At 38.4% G+C, this 13595-nt stretch overlaps 1 protein-coding gene across 3 annotated transcripts in view; it reads right to left on the bottom strand.

Moving 5' to 3' along the window:
• Positions 1-13595, bottom strand: part of FANCI (FA complementation group I) — a 102630-nt gene that overhangs the window by 41086 nt on the left and 47949 nt on the right. For all 3 annotated transcript variants that reach the window (XM_019460228.2, XM_019460227.2, XM_053888678.1), the window contains exons 11-14: positions 11581-11673; positions 10820-10956; positions 4098-4278; positions 2372-2459 (exon numbers count right to left, since the gene is read on the bottom strand). In XM_019460228.2, the coding sequence (XP_019315773.2) occupies positions 2372-2459; positions 4098-4278; positions 10820-10956; positions 11581-11673 (499 nt within the window). The remainder of the gene's footprint in view (positions 1-2371; positions 2460-4097; positions 4279-10819; positions 10957-11580; positions 11674-13595) is intronic.

Genomic DNA, 13595 nt, shown 5'->3' on the forward strand with positions numbered 1-13595 from the left:
GGATCAAATGGATAGCCAAAGGGGGGGGTGGGGTGGGGAATGAACTCACACCATATAGGATTTAACAAAAATGGATCACAGATTAAAGTGTAAAAAGCTAAAACTATACAGCTTCTAGTAGATCATATAGGAAAAATCATAGTGAATCTTAGTGATCTTGGGTTTGGCAAAGATTCTTTAATACATGACACAAAAAGCAGGAATTATAAAAAGAAACTGATAAATTGATAAAACTCTTCAAACAACACTGTTAAAAAAAATTAAGTAAAACCACAGACTAGGAGAAAGTATTTGCAAAACATGAATCGGACAAAGGACTTATATTCAGATTACATGAAGACTTTTACAACTCAGTAATAAGGCAGCAAACAACTCAATTTTAAAAATCAGACAAAAGATTCGAACATACAAAAAAGGCACATGTTCAGTATCACCGGGCTCTGGGGAAATACACATGAAAACCACAATGAGATACTATCAAGCACCTATCAATGACTAAAAAAAACTAACCATACCAAGTGTTGGTCACAATGTGAGCAACCAGCAACACTCCTGGCAGGAATGTAAAATGGTACAACCACTTTGGAAAACAGTCTGGCAGTTTCTTAAACTATTAAACATAGATCTCCCATATGATGCACCCATTCCACTACCAGGTTATCTTCCCAAGAAAAACAAAAGCATATTTCCTCAAAAAGACTTACAATGAATGCTCACAGCCGCTTTATTTGTAACAGACCCAAACTGGGAAAAACCTATATAACCTGTCCACAGGTGAGCGAATAAACAAATTGAGGTTATATTCACACCAGGTAGTACTACTAACAATAAAAAGGGACCAACTACTGATACATGCAACAAATATGGAAAACTCTCACAAGAATTATGCTCAATGAAAGAAGCCAGGCAAAAAAAGGAGTGCATACAGAAGGATTCCATTTACATAAGACTCAAAAATGGCATTCAATTTATAGACAGAAAGCAGACTAGACTGGAGACAGGAGGTGGGGAGGAAGAGTGGGATGGAGGAAAGAATTACAAAGGGACACCAGGAAACTTCTGTGGGTGATCACTGTGTTGTTTCACAGGTGTACACGTCATAAGTCATCAAACTGTATACCTTAAGTATGCACAGATTATGGTACTTCAATTATACTTCAATAAAGCTGTAAAGAAAGAAAAAGAGTAGAACAGTGTCAAGTACTGAACTTTGCAGAATCTTGACCCTTCAGGGTAGACGAAAAGGAATCACGAAAGGAGGAAGAGAAGAACTGACCACATGCAGGATAAGAAGCAAACTATTAGTTATCAGAGAACCTATCTAAGAAAAGTTTCAGGGAGTTGTAATGATAGAGAAATGAGTTGTACTGATAGAGAAATTAGGAAAGTCGGTGGCTAAGAAAAGACCAGTAGATTTGGGATTAGAAGATATGTATTAGGTTAGTGTCCAGCTCTGGATTTTGGCTCAGGTCATGATCCCAGGGTGGTGGAGCAAGCCTGGCACTGGGCTCCGTGCTGAGCATGGAGCTTGTTTGAAATTCTCTCTCTCCCCCCACCTCTGTTCCTCTCTCCCACTCTAAAATTAAAACAAACAAACAAAATACAAAGAGAGGAGTACTGAAGCCAGAATGTCAAGGGTTAGCAGAATGGGAGGTCAATGAGTTGCAGCAGGACAGCAATCATTGGAGAAGTAGTAAAACAAAAGGCAGAGTTAACGTAAGACAAGTTTCACTCATTAGTTATATGCTCCTTTCCTTCTTTTTGGAAAAAAAAAAAAAAAAGTTTATTTTTGAGGCAGAGAGCATGAATGGGGGAGGGGCAGAGAGAGAAGGAGACAGAGGATCCAAAGAGGGCTCTGCACTGACAGCCGCGAGCCCGATGTGGGACCTGAACTCATGAACCAGGAGATCATGACCTGAGCTGAAGTCGGACACTCAACCGATTGAGCCACCCAGGTGCCCCAGTGCTCCTTTTCCTTCTTTTTTTTTTCTAACGTTTATTTATTTTTGAGACAGAGAGAGACAGAGCATGAACGGGGGAGGGTCAGAGAGAGGGAGACACAGAATCTGAAACAGGCTCCAGGCTCTGAGCAGTCAGCACAGAGCCCGACGCGGGGCTCGAACTCACGGACCGTGAGATCATGACCCGAGCCGAAGTCGGCCGCTTAACCGACTGAGCCACCCAGGCGCCCCTCCTTTTCCTTCTTGATAATCACAACATAGAAGGATTTATGTCTCACTCGCATCATAATCAAAGATACTGCATTGAACTAGTGTAGCTTTAAAAACTTTTTTTTTCAGGACCAAAACAGTATTGACATTTACATGAATATATTCCCTAGAACTTTATCCACCTTCTCACAGCTCAATACCTAAGAAATGACTGATGGGAGAGGATGCTCTGGTCACAACCCTGTTGAAGACTTGCTCGAGAATTTCTTGTCTGATCATCTCATGGATCTAAAAAGAACAGGCAATAAAATATTCCATGGTGACCTCCAGCTTACAGTTGTATCAATTCATGTTAGGCAGTATGAAAAACAGTCTGGATAGAAGTGTAACATGACTTTATTTCAAAACTGTTTATTTATGAGAGAGAGAGAGAGAGAGACAGAGAGACGGAGCATGACTGGGGGAGGGGCAGAGAGAGGAGGAGACAGAACCCAAAGCAGGCTCGAGGCTGTGAGCTGCCAGCACAGAGCCTGACAAGGGACTCGAACTCATGAACTGTTGATACCATGACCTGAACCGAAGTCGGACGCTTAACCGACTGAGCCACCCAGGCACCCCATGACTGTTTATTTCAAAGACAGATACACTGTCAATCATCTGGAAAGATAGGATCACTCAATTCTAGCCTCACTCTGTGCTCAGGTGACTCATTAGCAGGGCAAACTACCATGTTTATTAACCTAAAAGAGAGCTCACATGAAAGTATTGCCACGTGTTCGGTTCAGCATCAAACAGAACTAATTCTACTTAGGTATCCATTACATGCTAATACCCATATTTCTGACAGTATGCATGACTTATTTTAAAATTTAAAAGCCCATGAAAATTTCTGGAAATCTCAAAAATCTTCACCAAACCCTTCCTCGGTTTCTGGAAGGACAGTAGTCACCTTAAAAAAGAACTGTTTTCAATTTTCATTCAAATTCTTACACGAACTTGATTACTTCCAGGGACAGACTAATTTCTTTCAGACATCAAACTAACAACAGATTATTAGTAAATTATATTTTCTATAGATGCCTTGACAAAGCCAACATCTGTGTAAAACCAAAGGGAACCTCACTAGCTTTAAAAACCATTAATTTAAAAACAATATTGGGGTGTACGGGTAGCTCAGCTGGTTAAGCATCCGACTTTTGATTTCGGCTCAGGTCATGATCTCACAGTTTGTGAGTTCGAGACCTGCACTGGGCTCTATGCTGACAGTGTGGAGCCTGCTTGGGATTCTCTCTCTTCCTCTCCCCGTCTCCCGCTCCTGTGTGCTCACGCTGTCTCTCTCTCTCTCTCAAATAAACTTTAAAAAAACATAACAACAAAAGAATATTAAAATCTTTTATTCTTTTAATCAGATTACTATTAAGAAGGGTCATTTATATCATCTAACACACAACTCTCAAGGACTACTGTATGCATTCACTTCATTATTCTGGATCAGAACCCTAGATTTACATTTAAATTAGCCCCCAAATAACATTTCCAACAGACACTTTTGGCGTGTAGCTACATCAATTCAATGTCAAGAAGATGATGTAGAGCAATCATTAGCAAAGTTGTTTAGTCTCATAATCTAGCTTTTGTTTTAGCTGAAAGGAAATGAATTTTTAAAAGCTGTTTCAGAAATTAAGATTGAGATGATCATTGTCATATGGTAATGAATTAAAAAATAGAACTATCCTGAGTTCTTCAAAAACAGTGAACCAAAAAACATGATTCTTCAAGGTGGATGTTCTACAGTGACCTAAAAGATTTCTTGTATAAGATAAGAGCATCCAAAGAAGCTCCCAAACAGAAAATGATACAGGCAAACGCCATGCCCCATTTATAATTTCATAGAATTAGGAAATGGCTGCCAAACTAGGGTCTCACCTTAAAAGTTTCCAACAGGATATCAGCTCCCAGTTTACAAGCATGCTGGGTTGGTTTTTTAGAAAGACATGAGCTGGCTTCAATAGCTTTTCCATCAAGAATCTTCTTTGGCCCATATGAATCCATTAAAATGAAGCCAAGTTCTACCAGGCCCTGAGTAACATGATCCCAACTATGAACACTGCAAGAAAACAAAGCTTAGTTAAAAAAAAAAAAAAAAAAAAAACAAACTTAGGAAGATACTTTACCTTTATATTCATTGTCATGTTTACACATTTCCTAAACTTGACCTGAATCATCAACACTATTCACATGAACCTTTTCTTCTCATGCATCCTTATGTCAGAATTCTGAATTCCTGGATGTACAGTGTTTCCACTAACAGAACACTGGGAAAATCCAAAAACTACAGAATATTCAAAAACATACAGACAAAACTGGAATATCTCAGTGTACTGACCATTATACGTTTCCATTCAAGATTTCGTAACTGGAAGTTAATTGTTGCTTCTTCTACTTCTCCTATGACACTAACAACACTTTAAAAAAAAATTTTTTAATGTTTATTTATTTTTGAGAGAGACTGAGCATGAGCAGAGGAGGCGCAGAAAGAGAGAGGGAGACACAGAATCCAAGGCAGGCTCCAGGCTCCAAGCTGTCAGCACAGAGTCCAGTGTGGGGCTCGAACCCAAGAACCATGAGATCATGACCGAGCTAATGTCAGAAGCTAACCAACTGAGCCACCCAGGCACTCCAACACTAACAACACTTATATTCTATACATGCTTATAAATTTTCTCTATAGTAGAGACCATCTTGTAGTCCTATTTTTACTCATACAGCCTGGCATAAAACTTGCATTTAGAAGGCACACAGTAAATATTTATAGCAGGGATATTTGCGTTCATATTTATACATTCATATATTTATATCATATTCATCTTATAGTATGAATCAATGCACGATCTGACTTCAAAAGCATGAGCTAAAACTACAAATAACCTTTTGCATAGCAACAGAATCCTTGGTCATTTTATACCATTTAATGTTACCCACTCTAGTGGAAACGATATGCTTATAGTAACATTTCTATCATTATATCTACCTGCTAAACAGCTGCAAATTATAATACAGCATTAAAGAATAAAGGAGACAGTCGTGAACAGATTCTCATAACATTTTGACAGACTTTAATAATATTCACTCTGGAGATCTGGGATCAAGATAATGGACTGAGCACATGCTCCAGGCTTCTCACCCCAAGTACCTACAAATGATAGAGAAGATACACACACCTGTGTGCATGTGCCTAAATACAGTGCATATATACAACCCATAACAATGTGGAAAAACAAGAGGCATTTTTGACGGACTAGAAATTATAAAGAATCCTTAAAAAAAAAATAAAATAAAATAAAGAATCCTTAAAAAGTCAAAGAAATGTAAGGGTGCCTGGACGCCTCAGTTGGTTAAGCATCCAACTCTTTTTTTTTTTTTTTTTTTTTAACGTTTATTTATTTTTGAGACAGAGAGAGACAGAGCGTGAACAGGGGAGGGGCAGAGAGAGAGGGAGACACAGAATCCGAAACAGGCTCCAGGCTCTGAGCTGTCAGTACAGAGCCCGACGCGGGGCTCGAACTCACAGACCGCGAGATCATGACCTGAGCCGAAGTCGGACACTTAACCGACTGAGCCACCCAGGCGCCCCAAGCATCCAACTCTTGATCTCAACTCAGGTCTTAATCTCAGGGTTGTGACATCAAGTCCCATGTTGGGCTCCCCTCTGGGCAGGGAGCCTATTTAAAAAAAGAAAAGTGAAAAGTAATCTAACACGAGAACGAAAGATGAAGCCACTGACCACACAGTGCAAAATGAAGGGGTGGCTCCAAAAGCAGATTCCAAGGGCAGATATGCCAGGCACTGGCAGGAACTCTGGGGCAACTTCTGTGACGACTGGCTGGAATCCCCCCACACGATCAGCTGGGTACAAAGCATCCTTCCCTGTACCTTCTTCCCCAACAGCTCACCATACGCTCCCAGTTTATGCCAAGAAGTGAGCAACACTGAGCCTGTTGAGAGGTGGGATCTCTGAGTGGAGGAGCTTTGGCCTAAGAGGCAGAGCAGCACTGAGAGTACGGCAACATGCTGCAGAATCAGGGAGGCTAAGTCCTGGCACCCCCTACCTCTATCCTTACATCAGAGGTAAGTTGTATTAAACAAACATGGCATTCTCAGACAAATCAGGGAACTCCAAAAGTAATAATGAGACGACCAATAATCACCACATGTAAGAAAAAAATACCACCTTGAAAGAAAAGTATCAAACTCAATGAAGAGAACTAACAACTGAGGTAAAAGGAACCAACAGAAGGAGATTTTAAAAGTCTAAAAAATATCCTTAATAAGAGTATTACAGCATGAAACAAAAAAACACTTATGAAAAATGAACCAATTGTCAATTTTAGAAATGAAAAACATGACTGCTGGAGTGTAAAATTCAGCAGTTAAACCTAAGAGTAAAATAAACAGAGCTGAAGAACAAATTAATGAAATAAGAGAACTAAGGGATTTTTGTAGAATTTCACATAAAAAGATAAAAATATGAAAAACTTCAAAGAAAAATTAAGAGACATGGCACACAGATCAAGAAATCCTACAGCTGGGGTGCCTGGGTGGCTCAGTTGTTTAAGTGTCTGACTTTGGCTCAGGTCATGATCTCACGGTTCATGTGTTCAAGCCCTGTGTCCAGCTCTGAGCTGACAGCTCAGAGACTGGAGCCTGCTTTGGATTCTGTGTCTCCCTCTCTCTCTGCCCCTTCCCTGCTTGTGCTCTCTTTCTTAAAAATACATTTAAAAAAAAAAAAAATTCCTATAGCTAATAGAAGAGAATGGAGATAAAGGGAGGGATCAATCAAAGAAAATAAGAAAAACAGAGTTTAAGAAAGACATGAATCCTTATAAGTGAAAGGGCATACCAAGTATCAAGCAGGAATGAATTTATTTACTTAATTTTTTTAATGTTTATGAGAGAAAGACAGAGCATGAGTGGGAACGGGGCAGAGAGAGAGGGAGACACAGAATCCAAAACAGTCTCCAGGCTCTGAGCTGTCAGCACAGAGCCCGATATGGGGCCCGAACCCACAAATCGTGAGATCATGACCTGAGCTGAAGTCAAATACTCCACCGACTGAGCCACCCAGGCACCCCAAGCAGGAATGAATTTAAAAAGGAACTTATAGGGGCGCCTGGGTGGCGCAGTCGGTTAAGCGTCCGACTTCAGCCAGGTCACGATCTCGCGGTCTGTGAGTTCGAGCCCCGCGTCGGGCTCTGGGCTGATGGCTCGGAGCCTGGAGCCTGTTTCCGATTCTGTGTCTCCCTCTCTCTCTGCCCCTCCCCTGTTCATGCTATGTCTCTCTCTGTCCCAAAAATAAATAAAAAACGTTGAAGAAAAAAAAATAAATAAATAAAATAAATAAATAAAAAGGAACTTATATAAATTGTGTTAAATTTCAGAATACCAAAAATAGAAATGAAGTCTTAAAAATTCCCATCAAGAAAATAACAGATTATCTACAATAGTACAAAGAATCAGATAATCATCAAACTTTCATTAGTAATTCTAGATGCAAAAAGACAACGAAAAATGATTGTAAACTTAGAAGTCAAACTATTGTTCAGATGCAAGGGCAAATTGAAGACATTTTCAGATATGACAAGACTCAGATTACTATCCTTTATCTTTTTAAAAATTTATTTATTTATTTATTGAGAAAGAGGGGGAGAGCAGAGAGAGAGGGAGACAGAATCCTAAGCAGGGTCAGTGCAGAGCCCGATGCACAGCCCGAACTCAAGCACCATGAGCCTGTCACTTAACTGACTGAGCCACTCAGGTGCCCTAAAAGTTTACAAACCGTATCAGAAAGGATTAATTCAAAAATTATATACTTATGGCATATTTCCAAGAGAAAAATATGAGACTCAAAAGAGAGGGAAACAAAGAAACCAGTCAAATTTACTATGATGCCTAAATAAGTGCTTATTAATAATAATCTTGGGGCGCCTGGGTGGCTCAGTCGGTTAAGCGGCCGACTTCGGCTCAGATCATGATCTCACGGTCCGTGGGTTCGAGCCCCACGTTGGGCTCTGTGCTGACAGCTCAGAGCCTGGAGCCTGTTTCGGATTCTGTGTCTCCCTCTCTCTGACCCTCCCCTGTTCATGCTCTGTCTCTCCCTGTCTCAAAAATAAATAAAACGTTAAAAAAAAAAAAAAATTAAAAAAAAAAAAATCTTAACAAGAAGGAAGTGGAGAAACAATGTGTGCATTGAGGTTCTCATCTCGGAGAAAGCAGATTACCGTCCATTTGCTACAAAATATCTGTGACATAAAAGATTTCATACATGATTGTTAAACAGGGGAGTAAATATAATCTGGAAGTTGTACTGGTTCATATGTGATTTTTTTCCTAGTACACTAACGTTTTGCACCTTTAAGTATCTGCAAGTAAACACAAAATATATCAACAGAGCTGAACACAGCAAATCATGGAGGAATACAGGACTGTTCATGATGCCCCTTACCCTGTTTTCTTCCTCTTGGCTTAGGCCACTGCAAATTGGTATCTGTGAAGTGTTTATTGTATGGTTCTTCCCAGTATTTGTGCATCTGGTTCTGGTATCCAGAATTTAGCCTCGATACTCCCCTTACTGTGCCTTTCCAGGTTACTGCAACTTGTTTAAGTGAAAATCCCATATTTACTGTAGCAGAACTTTTAAGTTAAGAATATATTGGGGGCGCCTGGGTGGCGCAGTCGGTTGAGCGTCCGACTTCAGCCAGGTCACGATCTCGCGGTCCGTGAGTTCGAGCCCCGCGTCGGGCTCTGGGCTGATGGCTCGGAGCCTGGAGCCTGTTTCCGATTCTGTGTCTCCCTCTCTCTCTGCCCCTCCCCCGTTCATGCTCTGTCTCTCTCTGTCCCAAAAATAAAAAACGTTGAAAAAAAAAAATTAAAAAAAAAAAAAAAAAAGAATATATTGGGGAAAAAAGGAATTTATCAAATGTCATTCTTTTCTATGGCTGAGTAATATTCTTGTGTGTGTGTGTGTGTGTATCACATCTTTTTTATCCATTCATCTATCATTGGACACGAGTTGCTTTCATATCTTGGCTACAGAGAAGTAGATAAAGAGAATTAAGAGGAACTTCAAGTTGTAAGTCACAGAGATGAAAAGAACAGCATAGGGAATAATCAAAATATTTTAATAATGCTGTATGATAATAGAAGATGAATATATTTATCACGGTGAGCACTGAGCAACGTACAGAATTGTCAAATCAGTGTAACACTGCGTGTTGATTATACTTCAAAAAAGAAAAGAATACATTGGATTTTTTAACTAGACTTACGCTGATCATTTTACAATACATACAAACATTGAATCATTATGTTATACATCTGAAATATAATGTTATCTGTCAATTATATCTCAATTAAAAAAAATCAGTGCTCTAATTGGAATGTCATTTTATTTTTTTTATTTTTTATTTTTTTGAATGTCAAATACATTTTAAGTCTAGTCGCCTTATTTTCCCCACAGGTACTATCATTTTTAAAGTGTTAATTTTTAAAAAGAGGTTTTTTTAGGAATACACTGTTATAACAGATATGCCAAAAATCAACACTAACCAAATACAATAGCACCAAAATGTGCTAAGTGGAGTCCAGAAATTTAATCCTATACCATATAAAATTATTTACAGGTTAATTAACTGACTGGAGCAAGTATGTGTAAATAACCAGCTGGTTATTCTAAGGAGTCTAGTAATATTCTCCAAATGCCTCCTCACTCAGGTTTGGTCCTACCTGGTGGTAACTGCCCACTCCACCCTAACTATAGATGGAGAGGCTTCCAGGTCCTATGGCTGGGACTCCCAGGAGGGCAGCTTTCCAGGAATTTCCTGGCTAGCTAATATATATGCCTGTTATCTTTAGCCCAACTTGAAGAGACTGGGTTGGGAAAATATAGGAGATACAACCATAAACCTCAGGAAAAAAGAAGAATAACCAGAAACAGAGAAGATAAAGAAGCTTTAAAGTTTATCAATGGGTAAACCACCCAGAAACAATGGATTCTAGCCTGAAATTTGCCTTATGTGCCAACCTCATGAAAATTCAATCTAAATCAGAATTCCCAGATGTGGAATGAGATCTACCTCAAATTATGACTTAACTCATAAAGCTTTAAAACTTATTTAATCCACAAAGCAAATATGACACAGTAAAGATTGTTACAACAGCTAATGTAGATCTTGAACTTAAAATAACATCCAGCATACCAGTCTTTTCAATTTGATTTAAAATGGATTTATCTAAAACTGCTAATTCAATTCCATCCATCAGCCTCAAACTTCAACCGTTAAATAAAACTTTTAATATTTTTTTTACTCACCTAAAAAGCCAATGAAGATTCAGGCCAAGAAAGAATTGCACCCACTTCAGTTCTATATTCTTGTTATCAAGGAGGCCAAGAAATCAAGCCTTAGGATTTAAGGATTTTTTGATATAGGAACAGCTCACTTGACCAATTAATTTTAAGGGATTTACCCTTGATATGTGGATTCAACAGCTGTAGTCCTCAATTTTCTCTGGTGGGCCACAAGTGTATCAGACTTCATCTTTTAACACCAAATACCTTACGAACCTACTGGGGTTTGGCTTCATGAACTCACCTATTCTTCACCACTTCCAAGATCAAGGTTGAAACACAAGACCTATAAGGGACTAGATTCTGAAGAAATTTTGAGCCTTGGAGAAGCTGAAGATCCTTAAAGCTTTTTATAATTGAAGCTTTTAAAAGGTCAAACACCTAATGTAATGAAAAAAATAGCAAAATGAAGAAAAAATGATAGCTCATGCTATAGAATCTGTTCACGCTCACTGCCATACACTCATTTCCCTAAAATAACTGTTTCACTAAATGAGTAGGATACAAAAATTAGGACTTTCAATGGGAACGTGAGACAAGCATTCCTTAGGAGAGAAAAAGGGCTAAAATCAATACTAATACTACCCACAACCAGGGAACACAGATGAAAAAAAAAAAGGGGTAAAGGATTTTATATTTTCGTCCCTGCCAACTAGCCTGTTCTCATTAATTTCAACTCCATCAAGGACAATTTCTTAGAAAGCTGCAATATAATAAAACTGCTACAATATAGTAATAAAAAAAAATACTAAACTTCCTACTGTTGTCACTTAAGGGACTGTGTGATAGGTTTCCACTCTTATTCCCACCTCACCATCTGGCTTACCACACCACAGGAGATAAAGATATGAACTAATTATCTGAAGAAGTCTTCAGGTAGCCCCCAGAAAACAGCAGAGGCCCACATGTCTTATAGAGGAATTTGCTGCTAGCAGAATAGGCTAAAGAAGGGCTCTGTTACTCCTCATCAAATACAAAAGGAACCAAAAAGTCATCAATAAATACCTGTTCCTCAAATCTTTGTATTCTTGTTATAGAGAGCAGGAGGGCAATGCTGAAGGGACATGTATTATTACTGAAATCTCCTTGCTGTCCTGTCTATAAAGAAAACAAAAAAGAGTCATTATTCATAGTAATCTTAAAAGTATAACATAACCTATTGAAAACAATCTTTAAATGGATCAGAAACCTGTGATCAGAAACCTAGGACCTAAAACTACAGAACTTAAAAAACAAACAGTATCAGAAAATCTTTAAAACCTTGGATTAGGTGAAGATTATTTAAAAAAGCATAATTTTTATCGGAAAAAAGGGATAAACTGGACCTCATAAAAATTCAAAACTTTTATGCTTCAAAAGATACCATTAAGTAAAAGACAAGCCACAAACTGGGAAAAACACTTGCTAATTATACACATGGTAAAGGACTTCTACCCAGAATATATAAAGAATTCTTAAAATAAGACATGTGATCAAAAACTGACAAAAGACTTGAATAGACATTTCCCCAAAGAAGATAACAAAAACAGCTAATAAGCACATTGAAGAAATGTTCGATTGTCGTTAGTCATTAAGGAAATGCAAAGCAAAACTTCAGCGAGACACTGTTTCATACGTATTGGAATAACGAAAATAAAAAAGACAAGAACAAATGGTGAGGATGTGAAGAAACAAGAACCCTCATATAGTGCTGGAGGGAATGTAAAATGATATAGGCACTTTGGTAGTTTCTTAAAAATGTAAACATAAATTTATCACACAGCACAGAAATTCCACTTATAGGTATCTATCCAAGAGAATGAAAACATATGTCTTCACAAAGACCTGCATGTGAATTTCATAACAGCGTTATTCATAATAGCCAAAAAGTGGCTATTCAAGTAGAAGTGGAAACAATATGAAGTGGAAAACAATTCAAATATCCATCAACTGATGAACAGCTAAACAAACTGATATACATATACAACGGAATAACTATTCAATAATAAAAAGGAATGAAACACTGACAGAGGCTACAACATAGATGAACCTTGAAAACATTATGCTAAATGAAAGAAACCGTACACAAAAGATCATATATTGTATGATTCCATTTGTATGAATTGTCTAGAAAAGGTAAATCTGTGGAGACAGTAGATTAGTGGTTGCCTGAGCCTGGGGTTGGGAATGTGAATTAACTAAAAAAGTGTGAGGGTGCTCTCTCGCGTGCTCTCTCTCTCAAAAATAAACATTAAAAAATATTTTTAGAAAGGAGGCAGAGGGTGCCTGGGTGGCTCAGTAGGTTAAGGGTTGAATTCGGCTCAGGTCATGATATCACAAGCATGAGTTCGAGCCCCATGTCAGACTCTGTGCTGACAGCTCAGAGCCTGGAGCCTGCTTCGGATTCGGTGTCTCCCTCTCTCTCTGCCCTTCCCCCACTCAAAAATAAATAAACATTAAAAAAAAATTTTTTTGCAAAGATATATTTTAATAAACATTTTTTTAAATGTTTATTTATTTTTGAGACAGAGAGAGACAGAGAATGAATGGGTGAGGGTCAGAGAGAGGGAGACACAGAATCTGAAGCAGGCTCCAGGCTCCGAGCTGTCAGCACAGAGCCCCATGCGGAGCTCGAACCCACGGACCGTGAGATCATGACCTGAGCCGAAGTCGGATGCTTACCCGACTGAGCCACCCAGGCGCCACCCCCCCAAAATTTTTTTTAATAAAAATGGGAGTGAGGGATTTTACAGGGTCATAAAAATGTTCTAAAACCGGATTATGGTGATGGTTGCACAACTAGGTAAACTTATGAAAAATTACTGAATTGTAAACTTAAAGTGGATGAATTTTATGTAAACTATACTGAGTTTAAAAAATAGTTCTTTGAGGCCTAAAAGAAATAATACCCAAAAGACAAAAGAGAAAATATAAAATCAAAGATAAAACAGAAAACCAACAAAAATAAAACAGTGAAAAGATGAAGAAATACAAAACTGGTTCTTTGATAGAAATCAATTAATATAGTAAGATAAACCTGA

Source organism: Panthera pardus, unplaced genomic scaffold, assembly GCF_024362965.1.
Source record: "Panthera pardus isolate Hobbes unplaced genomic scaffold, ASM2436296v1 HiC_scaffold_23, whole genome shotgun sequence".
NCBI lineage: Eukaryota > Metazoa > Chordata > Mammalia > Carnivora > Felidae > Panthera > Panthera pardus.